Source organism: Eleutherodactylus coqui, chromosome 3, assembly GCF_035609145.1.
Source record: "Eleutherodactylus coqui strain aEleCoq1 chromosome 3, aEleCoq1.hap1, whole genome shotgun sequence".
Lineage (NCBI taxonomy): Eukaryota > Metazoa > Chordata > Amphibia > Anura > Eleutherodactylidae > Eleutherodactylus > Eleutherodactylus coqui.
In genome coordinates this window covers 4,485,683-4,507,735 of record NC_089839.1, presented here as the reverse complement: position 1 = coordinate 4,507,735, position 22,053 = coordinate 4,485,683, and the positions used below count along the sequence as shown (strand labels likewise).

The following is a 22,053-nucleotide window of genomic DNA, read 5'->3' as shown; positions in this document are numbered from 1 at the left end:
TCGTGGAGGCGGGATTTTTGAATTGAATTGTCCCTTCAGTACCGCCCCTCTCCTCCAGCGTCTCCCGCTGTCCCTGCAGCACTGCCTTCGGCGCTGCCCTGCTGTCCCGATCTCTAGAACAGTACACTGCATTACTTATGTAGTGCATTCTACTAAGCCTGTGACAGCAGCCTATTAGACATAGAGGACTTTGTCAGGTTGCTGGCTGCCATAGGACCCCTTTGGTTCCTTGCAATTGTGTTGCAGGGTGCTCACTGGTGACAGAAAGAGACCCCTCCATCTGTCATCTGCTTACATACTGCAGTTGCTATTGATTGTGGCATGTAAAGGGTTAAACTGCCAGTTTCTGAGGTTTCTTTGCTACTGGCTGTTAGAGCAGGAGCCGGGCTGTTAGTAGTCAGTCAACCTGCCGCCTTAAAAAGATGTATGTGCAAGTTTAAAGCCCACAAGGGGTTAATGTATGAGATAAAGCTTCAGTCTGCTTGAACTGGTACGTTATACTGTTAATCCACATATGAACATATTTTTGGGTTCTCTAGTTATTTCTACCAGCTGGAGGCCCAGAATGAAGCAGGGAGCAACATCAGCCGGATCTACATGGTAGAAACTCCCATCGGAACCCCAGAGAGAATCGCTGCCCCGTATAACATCACTGTCCTGGGACCGTATTCTGCATTTGTGGCTTGGGAGGATCCAGGTATCGTTAGTCCTGATATACTATTCATTATAAGGCGAGTTATTACAACTACAACATATAATAATGAAAATGGGATGCAAAATGATTAAAATAAAACAGGCTTTAGTGCTGCGATCAGCCGGAATTCTTCTTGTCTTCTAACGTGTTCTATGCCACTATGCAACTGTCCTACGACTGATCTACTAGAGTGGGTCAGCTGACCACACTGCTCAGCCTTTTTTGAGGAGGAGTTCCTGATTGGTTAGCCTTTCTTTAAATATACCTGGCTTCCGCAGTGTGGTGCTGGTTATAGTGGGAACCAAATAATCACTGAAAACAGCAAATTCTAGTCGTCCCGTTGTACACACAGCCGCTCATCAGAGTTAGTCTGTTTTTAGTTCATCTAAAAACCAAGTGATGATCGGCACAAGGAAGAGATCGCCAGCCACTCTGCCTCTATTCCCTGAATGACTGTCACTCCCGTGTGAAAGCACAGGAGCGATAGTCGGCGGGACGGCTGTTGGACTTTTGTGCACCCGACAGTTGTCCTTTGTAAAGGTGACTTTAGTCTTAGTGTCCTCTTATTGTTTCTTGGCATCAGTGTTTCAAATAGGGTTTCCGTTAGGGATTACTTAGGGACAGTGTTGTGTGGGGTTAGGGTCAGTGTCAGCAAGAGATTAAGGGAAAGATATAGGAAAAGATAGAAACTGAAATATCAACCTGCCAATACACAACTCTATCAACTATGTGCTGCATTAATGGACTCTCATCATCATCATCATCTGATTACCATCACCATTCTGTTTGCGAGTTCTTAGTCTTGCATCTGTTTTCTATTGGTGCTGATGTGTGCTTCATATATTTGTTCTTGCAATTGTCTGGTTGTTACACAATTTAGCTTTACCGTACATCCTGGGGATATCTGGGTGCTGGGAGACACCATTAGTACATAGAAAAGGACAAACGCTATTGGTGAAGTCAGGTTCTCATTATTACATTATTTATGTTATGAAACATTGTAAATCAATAACCCCAACACAGTTTGCTTTGCGCTGGGTCCCCCTTGTAAGAGCATCTGCAGGCCTGCTGGACCCCATGATATGTGGCTGTGCTTGATGCTGTATTATGTTGCACAGGGGGCCCCAATCCTTTGTGCTGCCTGAGGTGAAGTGTGAAATGGCGCTCGGGGCCCCCAAATGATACTCCTTTTAGAGGCAGTGAAAGCCCCAATACACAAGATGCCAAACATATTTGAAGCATTGAGATTGGTCTGAAGTAAGAAAGTATTAGTGGCCCCAATAGTAAGTCGCTCTCTTAGTCACCCTAATAGTAATGGTATGACCCCCAGTAGAAGCTCTTATTGTAATAGTGACCCCCATAGTGGCTCAGTAATAATAATGGCCCCAATAGTAAGTGACCCCCTTAATGTAGTAATAATTACCCTTTTAGGGGCCAGTAGTATGGTGCCCACGTTAGTGGCCACAGCAGTGATAGTGACCCACTTAATGGCTTCGGTAGTAATAGTTACCCCCCGTTAGTGGCCCCAGTAGTAAGTGTCCCACTAAGTTTGCCTCCAGCTGGGCAGCGATCCGCAAGCTTTCTGCTCACTCGCCCTGTTTCTCCCGTCTGGTGGTGGATCCTGCTTCTGTAATCAGAGTGTGACCTCTGACCTCTCCGCCTGGTGGTCTGCGCTGCGTACAGGCTGGCATGTGGGGGAGGTCAGGGGTCACACTCTGATCACTACCAGACTGGAACAACCCAGGGAGTAATCTGAATGCTTGTTGGGTTGCGATCCGGCCAGACATTAATATAGCCGGTAAACAATAATTAATGGGCGCAGAGTCGCCTGCTGCCACCTGCTGCCACTCTGAGGCCCTGCACACCGCTGCCTGAGGCAGCAGGCTCAGCTCACCTCATGGAAGGGGTGCCCCTGTGAGGAAGCTGTGGACTGTGGTCTTTATTAGATATCCGATAAATAGACTCTGGGATGCATTTACTAGTATTATCTCCTACTTCCAGCCCGGAGGGTCCGCAGCTGCAGCACATTTATCCAGTGACTCCGCTGGGTTGTAAATCTTGTGCATCTTTAGACCGTCTCGTCTATCTTTATAACCAGCTATAAGTTAGCTTAGTCAGACTGTGCAGTGAAATAATGGCATATTTAGGTCATGCCCACTTTCCGTGTAGCCACTCCCCCTTCCAGTGAAGCCACACCCCTTTTCAGATACATTTTAAAGAAGTGCCTTAAAGTGTCTAAAGTGCGTCATAAATGTGGAGCAGAGTGTGTAGGATAGTTTTCTATCACAGTCAGTACTAGAAAATGGCGTGTCCCATCCATTTGGCGCCCGCTATCACACCTCATTCCGTCTCCGATAATTCACGTCGCCTCGCCATGAGTGCGCTGGCCAGTGTTTAGCCTCACAGTATATACATGTGTGGGCATTGGTAAGCCGTCCCCTGAGGTAACACCACATCTTCATCAATGTACGCTCCGCTATCCCAGGACTTTGGCGCGGCAGCGTAGCGTATGTAGACTGTTAGCTGGCTTCAGGCCACAGACGCTCCAGTGCAGCCGACCCTCCAATAAGATTGTTACATTTTACCAGCTTCTCCTTGAAGAGTTTTCAGCCTCATAAATGTAACATTTCGCCACATTGTAACACAACTAGAGAACACAAAGGCCTCCGTGCTTCCTGCTCGCTGCCTCCCTCCCCGCCTCGAGATGACCCGGCTCGCCATGACACGCGCCGCGCTCCGCCCTGCATTCTATTTATTGCAGTCTTTACCGTTTCCCTTTAATTATTCAGCTCTCCGGCGCGCTGACAAATTATCCTGCAGTTATTGCTGAAGAAAACATTTATTGAGACATGTGTCCCGCTTTCTGCCGCCGAGAACTCGTCAAATATGCGCTATTTATTTGTACGGATAATAATGAATTTCTCGCCGCATTGTAAGTTCATAAATGTTAAATAAACTATCAGCGTTCGCTTGTAAATTATGGAAAGCCGCCGTGCCGCGAATATTAATGCGCAGAAACCTTGTTCTTTAGGAAGCTTGGAAATGGGTTGTGGCAGCTTGTCATTATCCTCGTGGCGAATCCGACACCAAATAACGGAACTGCCATTTACACTTTAGTGGAAGTCGGTTCATGCGGGAGGGAGGAGCAGGCGGCTGGCCTTACGTTCACATAGACGTGCGGCGCACTCCAGATGCTTCTAGAGGGTCAAATACTCTACATAACCCACGGAGAATGTTACCGCCTCTTAAAGCTACGCTAAAGTTTGAGGCTCTTTAACCCCTTAGTGACGCGGCCTATTTGGGTCTTAAGGACACGACGATTTATTGGGGATTTTCATTTCTACTTTTCAAAACCCAGAACCTTTTTATCTCCGCGCGGAGGCGACCGCAGGAGGCTTGGTTTTTGCTGGCGAGTCGCCATTTTTATTGCTGCCATATTTTGAGTGCAAAAACTGTATTCTAGGACTCTTTGACATTTTTTTAAAGGGCAGGAAGAAAAAAACTGCTGAAATCTGCCATTGGTTTTTACAGCATTAATTATGCAGCATACAGGACATGACACATTGTTCCTGCGGGCCGCTACCATTACGGCAAAACCAAAATTATAAATATTTTTTGGTGTTTCTTCTTTTGCACAATAAAATTCTCTTTTTTTGGGAAAAAAAGCTCTGTGAGGTCTTGTTTTTTGCGTGAAGAGCTGTCATTTTTGGGGGATTTTTTGATCACTTTTATTGTGTTTTAGGGCGCCCACCCACTGGCGTTTGCGATTTCCGTGCGTGAAAAACGCAGCGTTTTCGGCGCGTTTTCCGCGGCGTTTTTTGCGGCGTATTCGCGGCATTTTTGCGGCTTTTTCGCGCCATTTCCATTGACATTCATGGGTGCATTACGAGAAAAATAAGGACACATATGCAAATGACAGTTCCTATGTTAAAAAACGCAACGGACCAAAAAAAAAAACGCCAGTGGACAGGAACACATTCAAAACTAATTGCTCTTGAGAAAAAACGCAAAGGAAAAAAAAAAACGCCAGTGGGTGGGCGCCCTTAAAGTGCGGTGAAATGAATAAAGGAAGCGTTTTTGTTCTTTTTTTGCCTTTTTTATACTGTTTGTCGTGGAGGATGAAAGCTGCACTCATTTATTTAACGGATTGTTACAGATGTGACGATTCCAAATGGGTTTTTTTTTAATCTTATCTTATTTTTGTAAACAAATGAGGGGAATGTGTACAACAAAGAGATTTCTTTTTACTATTTTATTTGACATTTTTATATGCCTGTAGAGCACTTGGACCTGCGATGATATGATCACTCTGATAGTACACTGCACTACTTCTGTACTGCATTATCACTCAAAATAACCATCACAGGCCATTGGAGACTCAGACACCATTGACTGGTGATTACAAGGTGGAGGGTCGATGAAGGATCCCCACTGCTGCAGCTGGAGGCCGGCTGTCAGTCATTGGCGGCTCCTCCTGTGGGGGGGCTCAGCTTCTGTGTACGCCCCTTCCTACACATAGTGTAGATTTACACCCTGGAGGAGAACCCTACCTGTCAGGTAATTCCAGAGCAACTGCTCTGTGTTATTCCTGTGTTGTTCCTCTTAGAAGTGTAATAAAGCAACCCTCTGGTTTTGGGACACATTTCTGTCTCTGAGACGGTACCAGGAAGAGGCCGCTGGGTGCAGAGCCGCCAGAAGTGTCGCGTCCAACCGGCACATTTAGTTTTTTCCTTCACTCTGCTGGTTTCTGATTCATTCTGCGCTCGGGACGAGACGTCAGACAGAGCTGGACTGCAGTCCGTGAGAGGCAGAGCTGTCTGCTTAGTTGCTGTATACACAAAACGAGGGGTGATTTTTTAATGAAGACTGAATCATTTTTTGTTTTAGAAGCTTTGGAGGAAGTAATAATGGTGGAAAAATTGGTAAGAAAAGTATATTGGGCCGCATTCGCTATTAGTCCGCCGCGTTATCATACGGAGAAGTAGTACACAACCTTGTGTGCCGCCCATATGTCGGTATATCAGCGCCCATCAGCTTCTTCTTTCTGCACCTTTATTTCAGGGCGATACGACCCCGGCCTTCCCTTGGACTTCAATATTCTGCTGAATGCGGGCAGGAATGGCGCGCAGATCCATCCCGCTGGAGAAAAACGGTTCATTATTTTGGAGGATTTGGTCCCGGGTGCTGAATTTTCCCTCCGCGTACAAGCGTGTCAGCGCGGTAAGAGAAGGGATGACGAGCTCAGAATGTAGTTGTGTATTAATCCTGATTGAAATCTGGGACTAAGGCTTCATATGTCCGGCCATATACGGCCTACACAACCCCCTAACATGCCATGCATATAAGTGGAGGGGGTCATATTGCACCTCCATATGTCTGCAAGGTCATACAGAGGTTTATTCTGGCCTTAGACGCAGCCCTGTGTCCATCATAAGCAATAAGAAATCTATATACATTGCACAGACAGTCTGCCTGTATTCTACTTGTGCAGAAAGCATCAAGATTGCAGCATAACCGCATCAGAGCTCAGTGAATACATGCTTACCAGAACCAAGCTCATAACATAAATACAGCACCAGAATCAAGCTCAGTACATACATACAGCACCAGAACCAAGCTCATAACATAAACACAGCAAAGACTGAGGCCTCATGTCCAGGGGCGGGTCAGACTCCACCCGCGGGAGCCCGCAGCGGGAATCGACCCTGCCCGTGGCCAAAGACACTTTTTTACCTGTCCGAGTCTCCTGCAGATCTGTCCGGGTCTTCTTTCTTCTGCCCTGTTGATGTATGCAGGCACGCTGACCGGCGCACAATGCACATGCGCAGTACTTTTTTTTAAAACTCCTGCTTTCCCGCGGATCCATAGCATGTCCATAGTGTCAGCTGCAGTTGACACGCCGATCGGACGGCTTTCATTGACTTCAATGGAAGCCTTCAGTGCAGGATCCGCACATAAATGGAGCATGTTGCGATGTTTTCTGGACCAGAAGGTCCGCAAATCAAATCCGCATGCTTTAATTAATTTGCGGACGCCCATGCATCCCTGTGGGCGGCTCGATTTGTGGATCTCCCGAGCATGTGCCCCACACGGATTCATCAAATCTGCCCGTGGACATGAGGCCTAACTTTAATACATAAATGTAACAACACAACCAAACTGAGTGCATAAATACAGCACCAGAACCAAGATCCTAACATAAATACAGCACCAGAACCAAGCTCAGTACACAAATAGAGCACTAAGACCAAACCCATAAGATAAATACAGCACCAGAACCAAGGTAGTAACATAAATCCAGGAGCAGAAATCCATCAGTATGTTGTGGGAGCGCCGATGGGCTGAAACTGGCACCTCGTTACACCAGAGGAGAGGAGACAGAGTCAAGAGGTGGAGAATTCATGCAGCTCCACAAGACATTGGTGCACAGAGGAGGAAGATGATCTGGCCGGGTGAACATAGGGGGCTGATTGCTCCAGCCTACAGAGGAATTATACTGAGAAGTAGTACAGAACTTTGTGTGCCATAAACCCTCTGGTACACAAGCCTGATATCCACAGTCGAATAGATCTGCATTATGTTATTACCACCTAGTGGATTTGCACAATATGGTAAAGAAGACTTAGGCCTTTACTCTGATATGTACTATAGATCGCGACATGGTGCCCAATCTAACTGTATTATGATATATGGAGTCAAATGATAAAATTCTGTCTCCCTGGAGCCACCACTAGGGGGAGTTTAGGTTATTACTGCATACACTGAGCTGTAAGGGGTTGTGGCACCATCGGATTACTGTTTAATTATGTAGAACACAGTAGTTGAGTCATTGTATCCATTTACACCTATTAGAATGATGCTTATTTACCGAGCTCTTCACCTTTTATCTTCATAATGAACGTCCATTGACTTTCATTGACTCCCTTCACTGCGTATCACGTGGCCGTGCAACATACATGTTATATGCGATGAAGACACGGTTGTGGACGTGAGCCCGAAGTGTCTGCATATACTGTACAAGCTTCAGACACTCACATGCCCAGTTTTGCAATGATCTTGCGCAGAGTGGGCGATGGCGGAGGGATCTCTTCCTACTTTGGCGCATACTTGGGATGAGCGCCACTAAGGTCCCTCTGCAGACATTAGAGGTAGACTATGGACTGACCCGGCACGCTCAGTGCATGTATTACGTTTTCACACTCACGTCTTCTGTTATAGGCAGCTGTGGAGTCAGCGCTCCCACAACCGTGGTGATGGCAGAAGCAGCGCCAGAAGGTCTTGACCCTCCGATACTTACTGCAATCGGCCCGCAGGCTATTAGGATTACATGGAGAGCACTGAAGAAGCCGAATGGAGTCATAACGGGATATATCATCCACAGGTAAAGGCTTCAAAGGCATTGTTTGTTATCTGTTACCATGGAGACATATAAGTTTGTACTGGAGTTGTAACAAAATTATAGATTTCTTTTAACAATGCTACTTAACTCCTTCATGCCCCAGGGCGTACAGTCATGTCTTGGGATTGGGAGCCGATCACCCTCCATACACAGTGGGTGCAGCTGACATCTGCCCACAATAGCTGCAATCGGCGTGAATGCTGATTGCAGTTATTAACCCTTTAAATTCCACTGTCAATTTCGACAGTGGCATTTAAATGCTCCGATTGGTGTCCAGGGGTCCCAAACGGCCCCCATTATGACATTGTGAGGTTCCATTTGGTTGCCATGGCAACCTAGGGCCTTCTGGAGGTCTGCCATGAATGACTGCCTATCAAGACATCAGACAGCGGTATAACGCCATACTATGGTATTACATTATCTTCTCACTTCTCACTATGCTTCGCTCTATTGGTCTAAAGGACACTGCTCTCTCCTGGTTCTCTTCCTACCTCTCTGGCCATTCTTTTTAGTGTCTCCTTTGCTGGCTATCTCCTCTCCACTTCCTCTCGCTGTTGGGGTACCCCAGGGCTCGGTCCTTGGTTCCCTTCTCTTCTCTATCTATACAGCCCAAATTTGACAAATTATCCACAAATTTGGCCTCCAATACCATCTCTACGCTGACGACACCCAACTATACACCTCCTCTCGTGAGATCTCTGGACCATTCCTCCAAAATATCACCGACTGTCTGTCCGCTGTCTCTAACACTATGTCCTCCCTTTTTCTCAAACTTTACCTCTCTAAAACTGACCTCCTTGTCTTTCTACCTTCCAAGGCCACCCCCACCCCCCACCCCTCAACATCTCCATTCCAGTGTATGGCACCATCATAACCCCCAGACAGCATGCCCGATGCGTTGGGGTCACACTGGACTCTGACCTCTCCTTTACTCCCCACATCCAATCTCTGGCCCAATAATGCCACATGCACCTCAGAAATATTGCTAAAATATGGCTGTTCTTCACCACGGACACGCTAAAGATGCTCGTGGTCCCCCACATCCACTCCCGACTTGACTACTTAAACTCGCTATTCATCGGCCTCCCCCACACCAGACTCGCTCCACTCCAATCCATACTAAGTGCAGCAGCTAGGCTCATTTTTCTATCCAGCCATTTCTCAGACACCTCTGCATTATGCCAGTCGCTGCATTGGCTGCCCATCCACTGCAGAACTAAATTTAAACTCCTCTATATAAGTCTGCAACGTTGGGGGCGATGCCATTACAGAGCCAGCACTGCTGCAGCACGACATGCCTTCTGACCACCAGGGAGCTGACTGCTCCAGTGAGATGGGGACGGGGAGTGCAGGGCAGGCTAGACAGGTCATAGTCGTGGGGGACTCAATTATAAGGGGGACAGACAGGGTAATCTGCCATAAAGACCGGGATCTTTGAACGGTGTGTTGTCTTCCTGGCCCTTGAGTTCGACACATCGGGGATTGGATTAACAGATTACTGGGAGGGGCTGGTGAGGATCCAGCGGTCATGGTGCACGTTGGCACCAATGAACAAATTAGAGGTCAATGGAGGGCCCTCAAAAATGATTTCAGGGACTTAGGGTCCAAGCTTAGGGCATGGTCCTCCAGGGTAGTTTTCTTGGAAATACTACCTGCACCTAAAGCCACACTAGAAAGGCAGCAGGATTTTAGGGAGGTAAACAAGTGGCTCCGGAGTTGGTGTAAGAAGGAGGGGTTTGGGTTCCTGGAGAAGTGGGCTGACTTTGCTGTCGGCTACAGGCTCTACTGTAGGGACAGGCGGCATCTTAATGGGGAGGGTGCAGCTGTGCTGGGGGAGAAGATGGCTAGAAGGTTGTAGGAGTGTTTAAACTAGGGACTAGGGGGAGAGGGCAAAAAGAAAAACAAGGGGGTAGACAGTGTAGCTAGCGACCTGGGTCTAAGCAATAGGAACGGGGTTCGAGCAGGTATGAATTGTATAAATTGTATGACCATGAATGCAAGAAGTCTGATGGGTAAAGTGGGTGAGCTTGAAGCGAGAATGACCGATGAAAACTATGATATAGTTGGAATAACGGAAACATGGCTTGATGATAAGTGCGATTGGGCGGCAAATTTACAGGGTTGCAATCTCTTCAGAAGAGACCGTGGAAACCAGAAAGGGGGAGGAGTATGTCTGTATGTTAAATCGCATTTATTGCCAAGGCTACGGGAAGATATAGGGGCAGGAGATGAACACGTGGAATCTATGTGGGTAGAAATACAGGGGAAAAAAATAAAATCCTTATAGGGGTTTTCTATAGGCCACCAAAAGCAACAGAAAAAACTGAAGCCTTACTATTAAGGCAGATAGAAGAGGTGTCAAACCGCAACGAAGTAATTATCATGGGGGACTTTAATTATTCAGATATAATATGGGAAAACGAAACCTGCAAATCTCACAGGGGTGATAAGTTTTTGGGAACAATTAAAGATAACTATCTTACCCAACTTGTATGGGAGCCAACTAGAGGGAGGGCCACTCTGGACTTAGTATTAACCAACAAACCGGACCGAATAATGGGGTACAGGTTGAGAGGCACTTAGGGAATAGTGACCACAATATAATTAATTTCCAGCTGTTATTCAATAAGAAGCCTTATCAGGGAGCGACAAACAAACTAAACTTTAGTAAAGCTAAATTTGATCAGCTGAGAACTACTTTCTGCAACATTAATTGGGACAACATCCTCAAAAATAACAGTACAGAGGAGAAATGGGAGGAGTTTTAAAGGATCCTAATCTCCTAATGTGAGCAGTTCATTCCCTTTAAAAATAAAAGAACTTCAAGTAAAAGGAAACCATTGTGGCTCGACAAGACGGTACGAGGGGCAATAAACGAAAAAAAGAAAGCGTTCAAACTACTAAAGCAACAAGGCAGCGAAGAAGCACTAAAATCATACAGGGAAAAAACAAAATATGCAAAGATAAGATCAAAATTGCTAAGGAGGAGGCAGAAAGACTGATCGCCAAAGAGAGCAAAAACAATCCAAAACAATTTTTCAACTATATTAACAGCAAACGGATTGCACTGGGAGCGCTGGCCCTTTAACAAATAATGCAGGAGAAATCATTGAAGATGATGGAGGGAAGGCAAATCTATTAAATAGTTTCTTTTCAAGTGTGTTCATGAACGAAAAGGAAATGCCATATGAGATGCAGGGGACCAAAATAAACCCCTCACAAAGTATCTCATACCTAACACAGGAGGAGGTGCGGAACATGTTAAATAAGACTAAAATCGATAAATCGCCAGGCCCAGATGGAATACACCCAAGGGTACTAAGGGAACTAAGTGATGTGATATCTAGGCCACTATATCCAATATTTGTGGATAGTATCAAGACCGGGGTTGTACCATTGGATTGCTGCATTGCCAATGTGGTTTCAATTTACAAAAAGGGGTCCAAAAGTGAGCCTGGTAACTACAGGCCGGCAAGTCATTTCAGTAACTGGAAAAATATTCGAGGGGTTTCTGAGAGACGCCATAGAAGAATACCTCAAGGAGAACAACGGAATAACTCCTCACCAGCACGGGTTCATGAAGGGTCGATCATGTCAGACCAATCTGATCTGCTTCTACCATGAAGTAAGCTCTAGGCTGGACCTGGGAGAGTCTATTGATCTCGTATATCTGGATTTCTCTAAAGCATTTGACACCGTGCCGCATAATAGGCTGATATATAAAATGAATCAGCTCGGATTGGGTGAAAACGTGTGTATCTGGGTAAAGAACTGGCTCAGAGATAGAAAGCAGAGGGTGGTAATAAACGGTTCATACTCTGATTGGACCACAGTCACTAGTGGGGGCCACAGGGTTCAGTATTGGGCCCCATTCTGTTCAATATATCAATGACCTGATAGAGGGGCTGCACAGTAAGATATCAATATTTGCAGATGACACAAAACTGTACAATATAATCAATACAACGGAGGACAATGTGCGGCTACAAACGGACCGAGATAAGCCGAGGGGTTGGGCAGAAAAATGGCAAATGAAGTTCAGTGTTGATAAATGTAAGGTTCTGCACATGGGCAGCAAAAATGGATGTCACCAATATACACTAAATGGGGTACTGCTAGGGAAAAGACCTGGGGGTACTAGTGGATTATAGACTAAACTGGAGTAACCAATGCCAATCAGCTGCTGTAAAAGCTAATAAAGTCTTGGGTTGCAGTAAAAGAGGTATAGGGGCGAAGGGTGAGAACATTATCCCCCCACTATATAAGGCACTTGTCAGGCCCCACATGGAATACTGCGTACAGTTCTGGTCACGAAAGGAAAGATGTTGCAGTGCTGGAGGGGGTTCAAAGAAGGGCAACTAAACTAATACATGGAATGACGGGACTGGAATACCCAGAGAGGCACCAAAACTGGGATTATTCACCCCGGAAAAAAGACGGCTAAGGGGCGACCAAATAACTCTGTATAAATCCATGAGGGGACGATACAAGGATCTCTGCCAGGATCTGTTTACACCCAGGACCACGACGGTAACAAGAGGACATCTGCTACGATTAGAGGAAAGCAGGTTTCATCACCAACACAGAAGGGGGTTCTTTACTGTAAGAGCAGTGAGACTGTGGAACTCTCTGCCTGAGGACGTGATGATGGTGGGATCCATGGAGGAGTTTAAGAGGGGACTTGATGTCTTTCTGGAGCGGAAGGATATTACAGGATATAAATCTTAGGTTAATTGTTAATCCGGGTATACAGGCAGGTAGGACCTATTAGGGGTTGATCCAGGGATTAGTCTGATTGCCATTAGGGAGTCGGGAAGGAATGTTTCCCCCAAAAGGGCGAATTGGCTCCTGCCTCTGGGGTTTTTTTTGCCTTCCTCTGGATCAACAACATAGGAGGATAGACAGGCTGAACTAGATGGGCATTGTCTTCATTCGGCCATTCGGTCACTCTGATCTGCTAACACACTCAGAATAAACACCCCTGTAATGCGAACCTCACATGCTCGCCTCCAGGACTTCACCAGAGCTGCACCCATCCTCCGAAACGCTCTACCCCAAGGCATCCGGACAATTCCCGATGCACGAAATTTGACGTGCCTTAAAAACGCACCTTCTCGGGGAAGCATACCAATTCCCCTGACCTAGTCCCCCACCCCTCCCTATGGCTCCCCACACCTTCCACCCTGCCTATTACATACAACCTCTATCCCTGCACCTTATTACCGCCCCACCCTGTTTGCTTTCTAATAACTGGTATCCACATGAAATCCCTTATTGCCTGTGTTCCCCATGCCTCGCTCCACCCACCCCCCTTGTACCTCCTGTACCACCCCCACCCCAATTGTACCTCACATTATAATTGTATTATTTGTATTTAAGCGCTGCGGAATAAGTCGTCGCTATACAAATAAAGATTATTATTATATTACATTATACACTATGAGCGATCAAGAAAAAGAAAATGTAAAAATGAGTAAAAAAAGTTTATTAATTAATTGTTAAAAAGTAAAATAAAATGTTTAAAAAACCCTTTTACCTTTTTTGTTAAAAAGAAAAAGAACAAATACATAATTGGTATCGCTGCGTCGGTAAAAGTCCAATTTATCGAAGCAAAACATTATTTATCACGCACAATGAATTAGTCATAAAATAATACAAAACTCCAAAGTTGCGCTTTTTTGGTGTCGTCCCCCCCCCCCCCCGTCTCCAAGACAAAATTTAATAAAAGCGATCAAAAAGTCATATGAATTCCAAAATGGTGCCAATAGAAACCACGGGACGTCCCACAAACAACGAGCCGCGCAACTAAGTCAATGAGAGATGAAAGGCTCTGCTGGTCAGCGCACGGCTGCCTCAAATTATTTTTTTCAAATTAGTACAGCAAATAAACCCTGTTAATCCGGTATCGCTGTGATCGCCCCGCAGAATAACGGTATCATGTACACCGTAAACGTAAAAGACTTCCAAAGACGGTGAAATTGCGGGTTTTTTCATTTCACTCCGCTTAGAAATTTAAAAAAGTTCCAAGTAGATTTTATGCGGCATTAAATAGTAACATTGCCAAAACAAGAACCAACGAGCCCCGACAGCAGCGGCCACGGAGAAACAAGAGCTAGGAAAACACAAACATGGGAAAAAGTGTCGCAGGAGTCAAACAAAGTAGCATTTTGATGCATTGGAACAATATAAATACTGCAGCATATCTATTACTTTTTGTATGGCAGTTTACAAATTGTGAATTTTTGGCCATTTACATTGGGGCATTAATTTTTCAAAAGGTGGATTGGCCAAAGTGATAGGGGGTGTGGCTATATGCAGATCACCACATTTAGTTGAATCTATGCCAGAGCTGTTACAATTTCCAGTCTGGCACACAGAGAGCCACAAACACCAGAAATGTATTAAAGGGGTTGTCCGGTTGCAAACTGTTGATAGTCTATCAACAGGATAGGCCATCAATAGTAGCTTGGCAGGGGTCCACTACTATGACCCCCACTAATCACCTGTTTGCTGGGCTGCAGTGCCCGTGCACTGAGCTGCTTTCTGCAGGAAGCAGACAGCTTTGTTCTCTCTGCAGTGGCCAGGCTTGGTATTACACCCATTCACTTCAGTGGGAACTTTGCTTGCAATACTAAACCTATCCACTTCAGAGGTTTCTCGCAGAAATCAGCTCAGTTCACAAGTGCATCAGCCCAACAAACAACTAATCAGCGGGCTTGCCTGGTGGTGAACCCCGCTATCTCTTATTGATGACCTATCATGAGGATAGACTATTGATAGTTTACAACTGGAAAACCCTTTAAGGTTGATGCACTTATCTGTTTTTTTTGCATTGAGTTTTCCTTTTCATGCATTTAGAGAGCCTCATACTTGGTTTGCTGGCTCAGGGTGTTGCAAGCAATGAACAGCTGGTCCGCTGCACAAACACTAAAATGTGCCGGTATTGCAGCTGTGTGAGAGCAGGTTTAGGTTATTTCACACCACATCAAGGAAAATCCCTCAGCATACAGTATATGCCCCATGTTATATGCCGTACAGATGTATTGTCACTCTTTCACTCCCATTGCAAAAAAAGCATCCCGCCAGCATACGTTTTTTTGTAAATTTGATTTGGATTAGGAAGTTACATTATTCCATACTGTAAAATAAAGGTCTGCTGATGTATATCACTCAGGTGCTGCGTATACCGTAGACCAGGGCTGCCCCAAGCCTTTATATTGCCTGAAGTGAGGAAAAATACTCATTTTACAGGCATTGAACGTGCCAGTACACAAGATACCCAACACATATGTAAATCATTGAGACTTGTCCCCCATAGTGCCCCCAATAGTGATGCCATTAATGGCTCCAATAGTAATAGCAACCCCCTCAATGGTCCCAGTAGTGATAATAACCCCGTTAATATTAATATTGACCTCATTAGTGGCCCTAGTAATAATAAGGGCCCCATTAGTAGCCCTAGTAGTAATAGTGTCCCCCATAGTTGACCCGTTGTCCCAGTAGCAATAGTGACCCCCATAGTGGTCCCTGTAGTAATAGTGACCTCCATACCATAGTAGCCCCAGTAGTAATAGTATCGCCCATAGTTGTCCCAGTAGCAATAGTGACCCCCATAGTGTCCACAGTATTAATGCTGCCTGGCTGGAGGTCACTAACCCGCCAGGCATTTAACTCACTTGCTCTGCAGTTCAGGGCCTGCGGCCACTGCTGTAATCAGAGTGTGATCCCTAACCTCTCCCCTCGGAGTCTGCATGCCTGCAGGCCACAACAGGAGTGCAGACTCCGTGAGAGACATCAGGGCTCACACTCCAATTACAGCAGTGGCTGCCGGACCGGAACTGCAGAGCACGTGAATGAAATGCTTGTGGGGTTGCTGCCCGGGCAGCTCATAATTGGCAAGTCTTCTCAGGTCGCCTCATGGTAGGGGCGCCACTACCTTAGACCCATTGCAGCCCATGGAAACATTTGGTATATATAACAGGAGGCTCTGCCAGCGTCTGCAGCGAGCGCACGCCGTAAGCGTGTTGTGAATGTGGCTCTACCGGTCTAATCTATTATTATTAATAATAATCGTAACCAGCATTCTGCGGCGGCGGTATAATTTACCCGTCCCGGTTACACAGCGAGGAGCCGCCGGCATCAGTGAGAAATCCTGTAAATTGAATGTGACAGAGTTTGATGTCGTTTGATTATTCCAGTCAGAGGCAAACAATGATATAAAGAGTAATATGAAAGGGAATGCGTTACTGCCAAACGCCGCGCCGAGCAATAAACTTTCCAGCAATGTGACACAATCACCTCCCAATCATAATTGTCGCCTGCTTGATACCTCGGAGTGCAGCAGAAGGGCACTGACTGACACAGATACATTTTGTTTCTTATTTTGAGTGAAATGAGAATGGCGCGCTGGGGCTTCAGATGCAATCGTTATATTCTGCTACATGAGCATGAATCACCACCGCCATTCCTCCTGAAGTTTAAATGTACTTAGACAACAGCAATATTAAATCTCTCGCCGGTAGCTGCAGCTTTCCTCCTGCTTTAGGAGGAAGATCCACCATTATGGTGCGGAGGTAGCAGTCGCACATGGAGTGTATAATACTAGTAGATGGCCGTAATAGATAATGCATCCACCTACCCGCTGAGGAGTGACCACCAACAGCACGCTGTACATTCATGTATAGTGCTTCGAGGCGGGCGCTGACTGTGAGTGTAGCAGGAGCTGTTCTCCGCTACACTGGTGAGTGGGGGACGCAGCATCGTTCTCCCTCAACCCCCCAACCGCGGGCACAGTGTCCTCTACAGTATAGAGAATTAGGTGTCAAGTCCCCCTCTATTGGCCCACATACGTGCCATGTGGTCATCCAACCACACGGTGGCAGTATTTCAGTTACAAACCAACACAGGACATACCAAGGCATATATATATAATATAAAAAGAGGTAAGGACTCACTCACACTGGCGTTGGGCTCAGTTCAGCATTTCCATTTCTCTATTCTGTTTGAGGAGCAAAGAAACGGAAATAAACACCAAATAAAGTGTTTCCATTTTGTTCCCCAAAATAGAGAGATCTCTTCCATCATCTATTATACCCCGGACTGTAACAAGGGGGCGCTCTAATAACTATGTATAATGTATCAGGGGTCAGTACAGAGATCTCTCCCATCATCTATTATACCAAGGACTGTAAGAAGGGGGCGCTCTAATAACTATGTATAGATATATCAGGGGTCAGTACAGAGATCTGTCCCATCATCTATTATACCCAGGACTCTAGCAAGGGGGCGCTCTAATAACTATGTATAATATATCAGGGTCAGTACAGAGATCTCTCCCATCATCTATTATACCCAGGACTGTAACTAGGGGGCGCTCTAATAACTATGTATAATATATCAGGGGTCAATACAGAGATCTCTCATCATCTATTATACCCAGGACTGTGACAAGGGGGCGCTCTAATAACTATGTATAATATATCAGGGGTCAGTACAGAGATCTCTCCCATCATCTATTATACTCAGGACTGTAACAAGGGGGCGCTCTAATAACAATCTATAGATATATCAGGGGTCAGTACAGAGATCTCTCACATCATCTATTATACCCAGGACTGTAACAAGGGGGCGCTCTAATAACTATGTATAGATATATCAGGGGCAATACAGAGATCTCTCCCATCATCTATTATACCCAGGACTGTAACAAGGGGGCGCTCTAATAACTATGTATAGATATATCAGGAGACAGTACAGAAATCTCTCCCATCATCTATTATACCCAGGACTGTAACAAGGGGGCGCTCTAATAACTATGTATAATATATCAGGGGTCAGTACAGAGATCTCTTCCATCATCTCTTATACCCAGGACTGTAACAAGGGGGCGCTCTAATAACTATGTATAATATATCAGGCGTCAATACAGAGATCTCTTTCATCATCTATTATATCCAGGTCTGTAACAAGGGGGCGCTCTAATAACTATGTATAGATATATCAGGGGTCAGTACAGAGATCTCTCCCATCATCTGTTATACCTAGGACTGTAACAAGAGGGCGCTCTAATAACTATGTATAGATATATCAGGAGACAGTACAGAAATCTCTCCCATCATCTATTATACCCAGGACTGTAACAAGGGGGCGCTCTAATAACTATGTATAATATATCAGGGGTCAGTACAGAGATCTCTTCCATCATCTCTTATACCCAGGACTGTAACAAGGGGGCGCTCTAATAACTATGTATAATATATCAGGCGTCAATACAGAGATCTCTTTCATCATCTATTATATCCAGGTCTGTAACAAGGGGGCGCTCTAATAACTATGTATAGATATATCAGGGGTCAGTACAGAGATCTCTCCCATCATCTGTTATACCTAGGACTGTAACAAGAGGGCGCTCTAATAACTATGTATAGATATATCAGGGGTCAGTACAGAGATCTCTCCCGTCATCTGTTATACCTAGGACTATAACAAGAGGGCGCTCTAATAACTATAAATACATATATCAGGGGTCAGTACAGAGCTCTCTCCCATCGTCTTTTACACCCAGGACTGTAACAAGGGGGCGCTCTAATAACTATGTATAGATATATCAGGGGTCAGTACAGCGATCTCTCGCATCATCTGTTATACCCAGGACTGTAACAAGGGGGCGCCCTAATAACTGTGTATAGATATATCAGGGGTCAGTACAGAGATCTCTGTCATCATCTATTATACCCAGGACTGTAACAAGGGGGCGCTCTAATCACTATGTATAGATATACTAGGGGTCAGTACAGAAATCTCTCCAGGACTGTAACAAGGGGGCACTCTAATAACTATGTAAAGATATATCAGGGGTTCAGTACAGAGATCTCTCCCATCAGCTATTATACCAGGACTGTAACAAGGGGGCGCTCTAATAACTATGTATAATATATCAGGGGTCAGTACAGAGATCTCTTCCATCAGCTATTATACCAGGACTGTAACAAGGGGGCGCTCTAATAACTATGTATAATATATCAGGGGTCAGTACAGAGATCTGTCCCATCATCTATTATACCCAGGACTGTAACAAGGGGGAGCTCTAATAACTATGTATAGATATATCAGGGGTAAGTACAGAGATCTCTGCCATCATCTATTATACTCAGGACTGTAACAAGGGGGCGCTCTGTACATCTAGAGGAAAGACGGTTTCTACATAACATAGAAAAGGGTTCTTTGCTGTAAGAGCAGTGAGACTACAGAACTCTGTGCCTGAGGACGTGGTGAGGGCAAATTTGATTAAAGAATATAAGGAGGGTTCTAGACTCCTTTCTAGAGAGACACAATATAATATCCTATAATCATTGATCATTGAAAGGATTTTTTCCCCTTAAATCGGTAACATTGGCTTCTGCCTCATTGGGGTTTTTTTCACCTTCTTCTGGATCAACATTGGGGGGTAATAGGCTGAACTGGATGGATATATGTCTTTTTTTGGCCTTACATACTATGCTACTATGTGTTATAAGGAAAGAGATGAGATTGAAAGTGCAGGTTTCATAGATGCTTTGCCCATTAAATAAAGACACACAAAACCTGGTTACTGGCAGATTTGATCTTCTCAAGAGAAATTGGTCAGTGTAAATCCCACCTTGACATAATCAACTTTCAGAAGACATGTTATAGAGACTTATGAAGCTGGAAAAGGCTACTAAAGGCCTGTGTGGTAACTGCTGAGATGATACCGTAGGCTAGTGGGTGTTGGAGATCTGTGTCATGTGGCGGGTGGTGTCACTAACCTGCGGGCCCATGGCCCTACTCTACCCTATTGTCAAGGTAGCTCCTTCAGTGATGCAGAGTGCAGGAATGAGACATCTGACACTAGGATTCCATGAAACAACTTTAAGGACTTTACTGACACTTCTGAGGCAATTCCAGGGTAACCGGCAATTATACCACAGTGTGAAGTATTACAGAAGCAGATGGATGATTAGTTGGTTACCGTCCCTTTAAATGTTGCTGCTTTAGCAGATTTACTGGAAATATAGCCTATGATGCTTCTGGAAACATCTCTTGCTTGGTTGTTAATGGGAATGTTGCTAAAAGTTATCTAAAGGGAGGGCAATCTTAATCTTAGTAGCTTGATTCTCTCACAGGACTTAAGTATTAGCTTAGTGAATAGTTAGGATAAGTAGCTGGATGACTTGCTAACATGCATCTCTCTCTGCTCACAGCAACCAGGCTCCTCCTTCTGGGTTGGCCCCTCCCTTCTCTCCTGGGTGAGGGGTCGGGCTGGGAACTGGTTTCCACCAATGCTAAAGATATACCAGGTGACCAAGGCCTCATTCATCTTGCACAGTTAACCCTCACACCCTTGGATTTCTTAAGTTTATGCAAGATTTGCAAGTATGATACAGTGCAATGCAAAGTGCAGACAACATACAATACCACCAGAAGCGTAAGTTGGAGCTCCGGGCCCCAATGCAAAACCTGTAACAGGGCCCCTAACTATAATGCTTTATTCAAAGTAGCGGGCTCCCTATATGGAGAAGAGAGGCCTTATGGGCCCCCTGAGGCTCCTGGGCCCGGGTGCAACCGCATCCCCTGCATCCACCAAAGTATCACCCCTGAATACCCGGTTCTGGGACACTACACCTGAGTTACATCAGAACACAGACAAATTATGTACAAATGGGGATGATTCAAGACTGATCTGGTAAGATCATTCCGGGAGCACGGTAGGCAATCCTGAAAGAGGTCAGAAAAACCCAAGGGGAACAGCAAAAGCCCTACAGCAAACTCTACAGACTGCAAACACCAAAACAACAACCACGAATGATGTTCATGAGAGGAACCATGAAGGAAGCTGATGCTGTCCATAATAAAAAACCTCAGGTAGGGCTTCTACCCACTAATGTTTTTTTTAACCCGCGATATCGCTGCATTTTTTAAAATGGGACTTTCTAATGTTAAAATTGCATCGAACAAAAATCACAAAAGCACAAACTTGCCATTTTTGTGTGATGCGATTTTAATCTTAGAAAGTCCCATTGAAAAAAACGTAGCGATATTGTAGTGTTAAAAAAAAACGTAAGTGGGTAGAAGCCCTTAGCTGTGAAGCCTGGTGGAGGGAGCATCATGGTGTGGGGCTAAGATGGTGGAGACATTATGGTTTGAGGCAATGGTGGACGGCCATCATGGTTTGAGGCAATGGTGGAGGAGATATCATGGTTTGGGGCTATGGTGGAGGAGATATTATGGTTTGGGGCTATGGTGGAGGAGATATCATGGTTTGGGGCTATGGTGGAGGAGATATTATGGTTTGGGGTATAATGAATGGTACATTATGGTTTTGGGTTATGGTGGAGTGGATATTATGGTTTAAGGCTATAGTAGGGGAAGCATCATAGTCTTGTCTGGGGCTATGGTACGATATGGTTTGGGGCTATGGTGAGGAGAAATCACAGATTGGGGCTGTGGTGGAGGGGTTATTGTAGTTTGGAGCTATGGTGGAGGAGATATCTGATTTTGAGCTATGGTGAAGAGGGCATCATTGTTTGGGGCTATCCTGAAGGGGATATTATGGTTTGGGGGCTATGGTGGAGAGGGTCTCATGGTTTTGAGCTATGGTGGAGGAAACATCATGGTTTGGGTGTGCTTTGCACCACAGGTCCTGGACTTGTGATCATTGAGGGAATAATGAATTCTAAGTTGGATCAAAGTATCTTGCAGGAGGATGGAAGAGCCGCCATCTATGGCCTCATGCTGAAAAGACATTGGGTGATGCAATCAAACAATAACCCAAAAGACACAAGTAAATCAACTAAAGAATAGTTGAAAAAGAAGATTTGTATTTTGTAATGGCCAAGTCAGAGTCATGGCATCAACCCCATGGAGAGGCTGTGGCATGTCGGAAGAGTGCTGTGCACACAAGGCATCCTGGAAATATTGATGAACTGAAACATATTTCCAG

The 22,053-nt window shown here is 45.3% G+C and overlaps 1 protein-coding gene across 1 annotated transcript in view; it reads left to right on the top strand.

Moving 5' to 3' along the window:
* USH2A (usherin) overlaps positions 1 to 22,053 on the top strand; it is a 903,954-nt gene that overhangs the window by 752,635 nt on the left and 129,266 nt on the right. The window contains exons 56-57 of the mRNA XM_066594449.1: positions 540 to 697; positions 5,756 to 5,914. Of these exons, the coding sequence (XP_066450546.1) occupies positions 540 to 697; positions 5,756 to 5,914 (317 nt within the window). The remainder of the gene's footprint in view (positions 1 to 539; positions 698 to 5,755; positions 5,915 to 22,053) is intronic.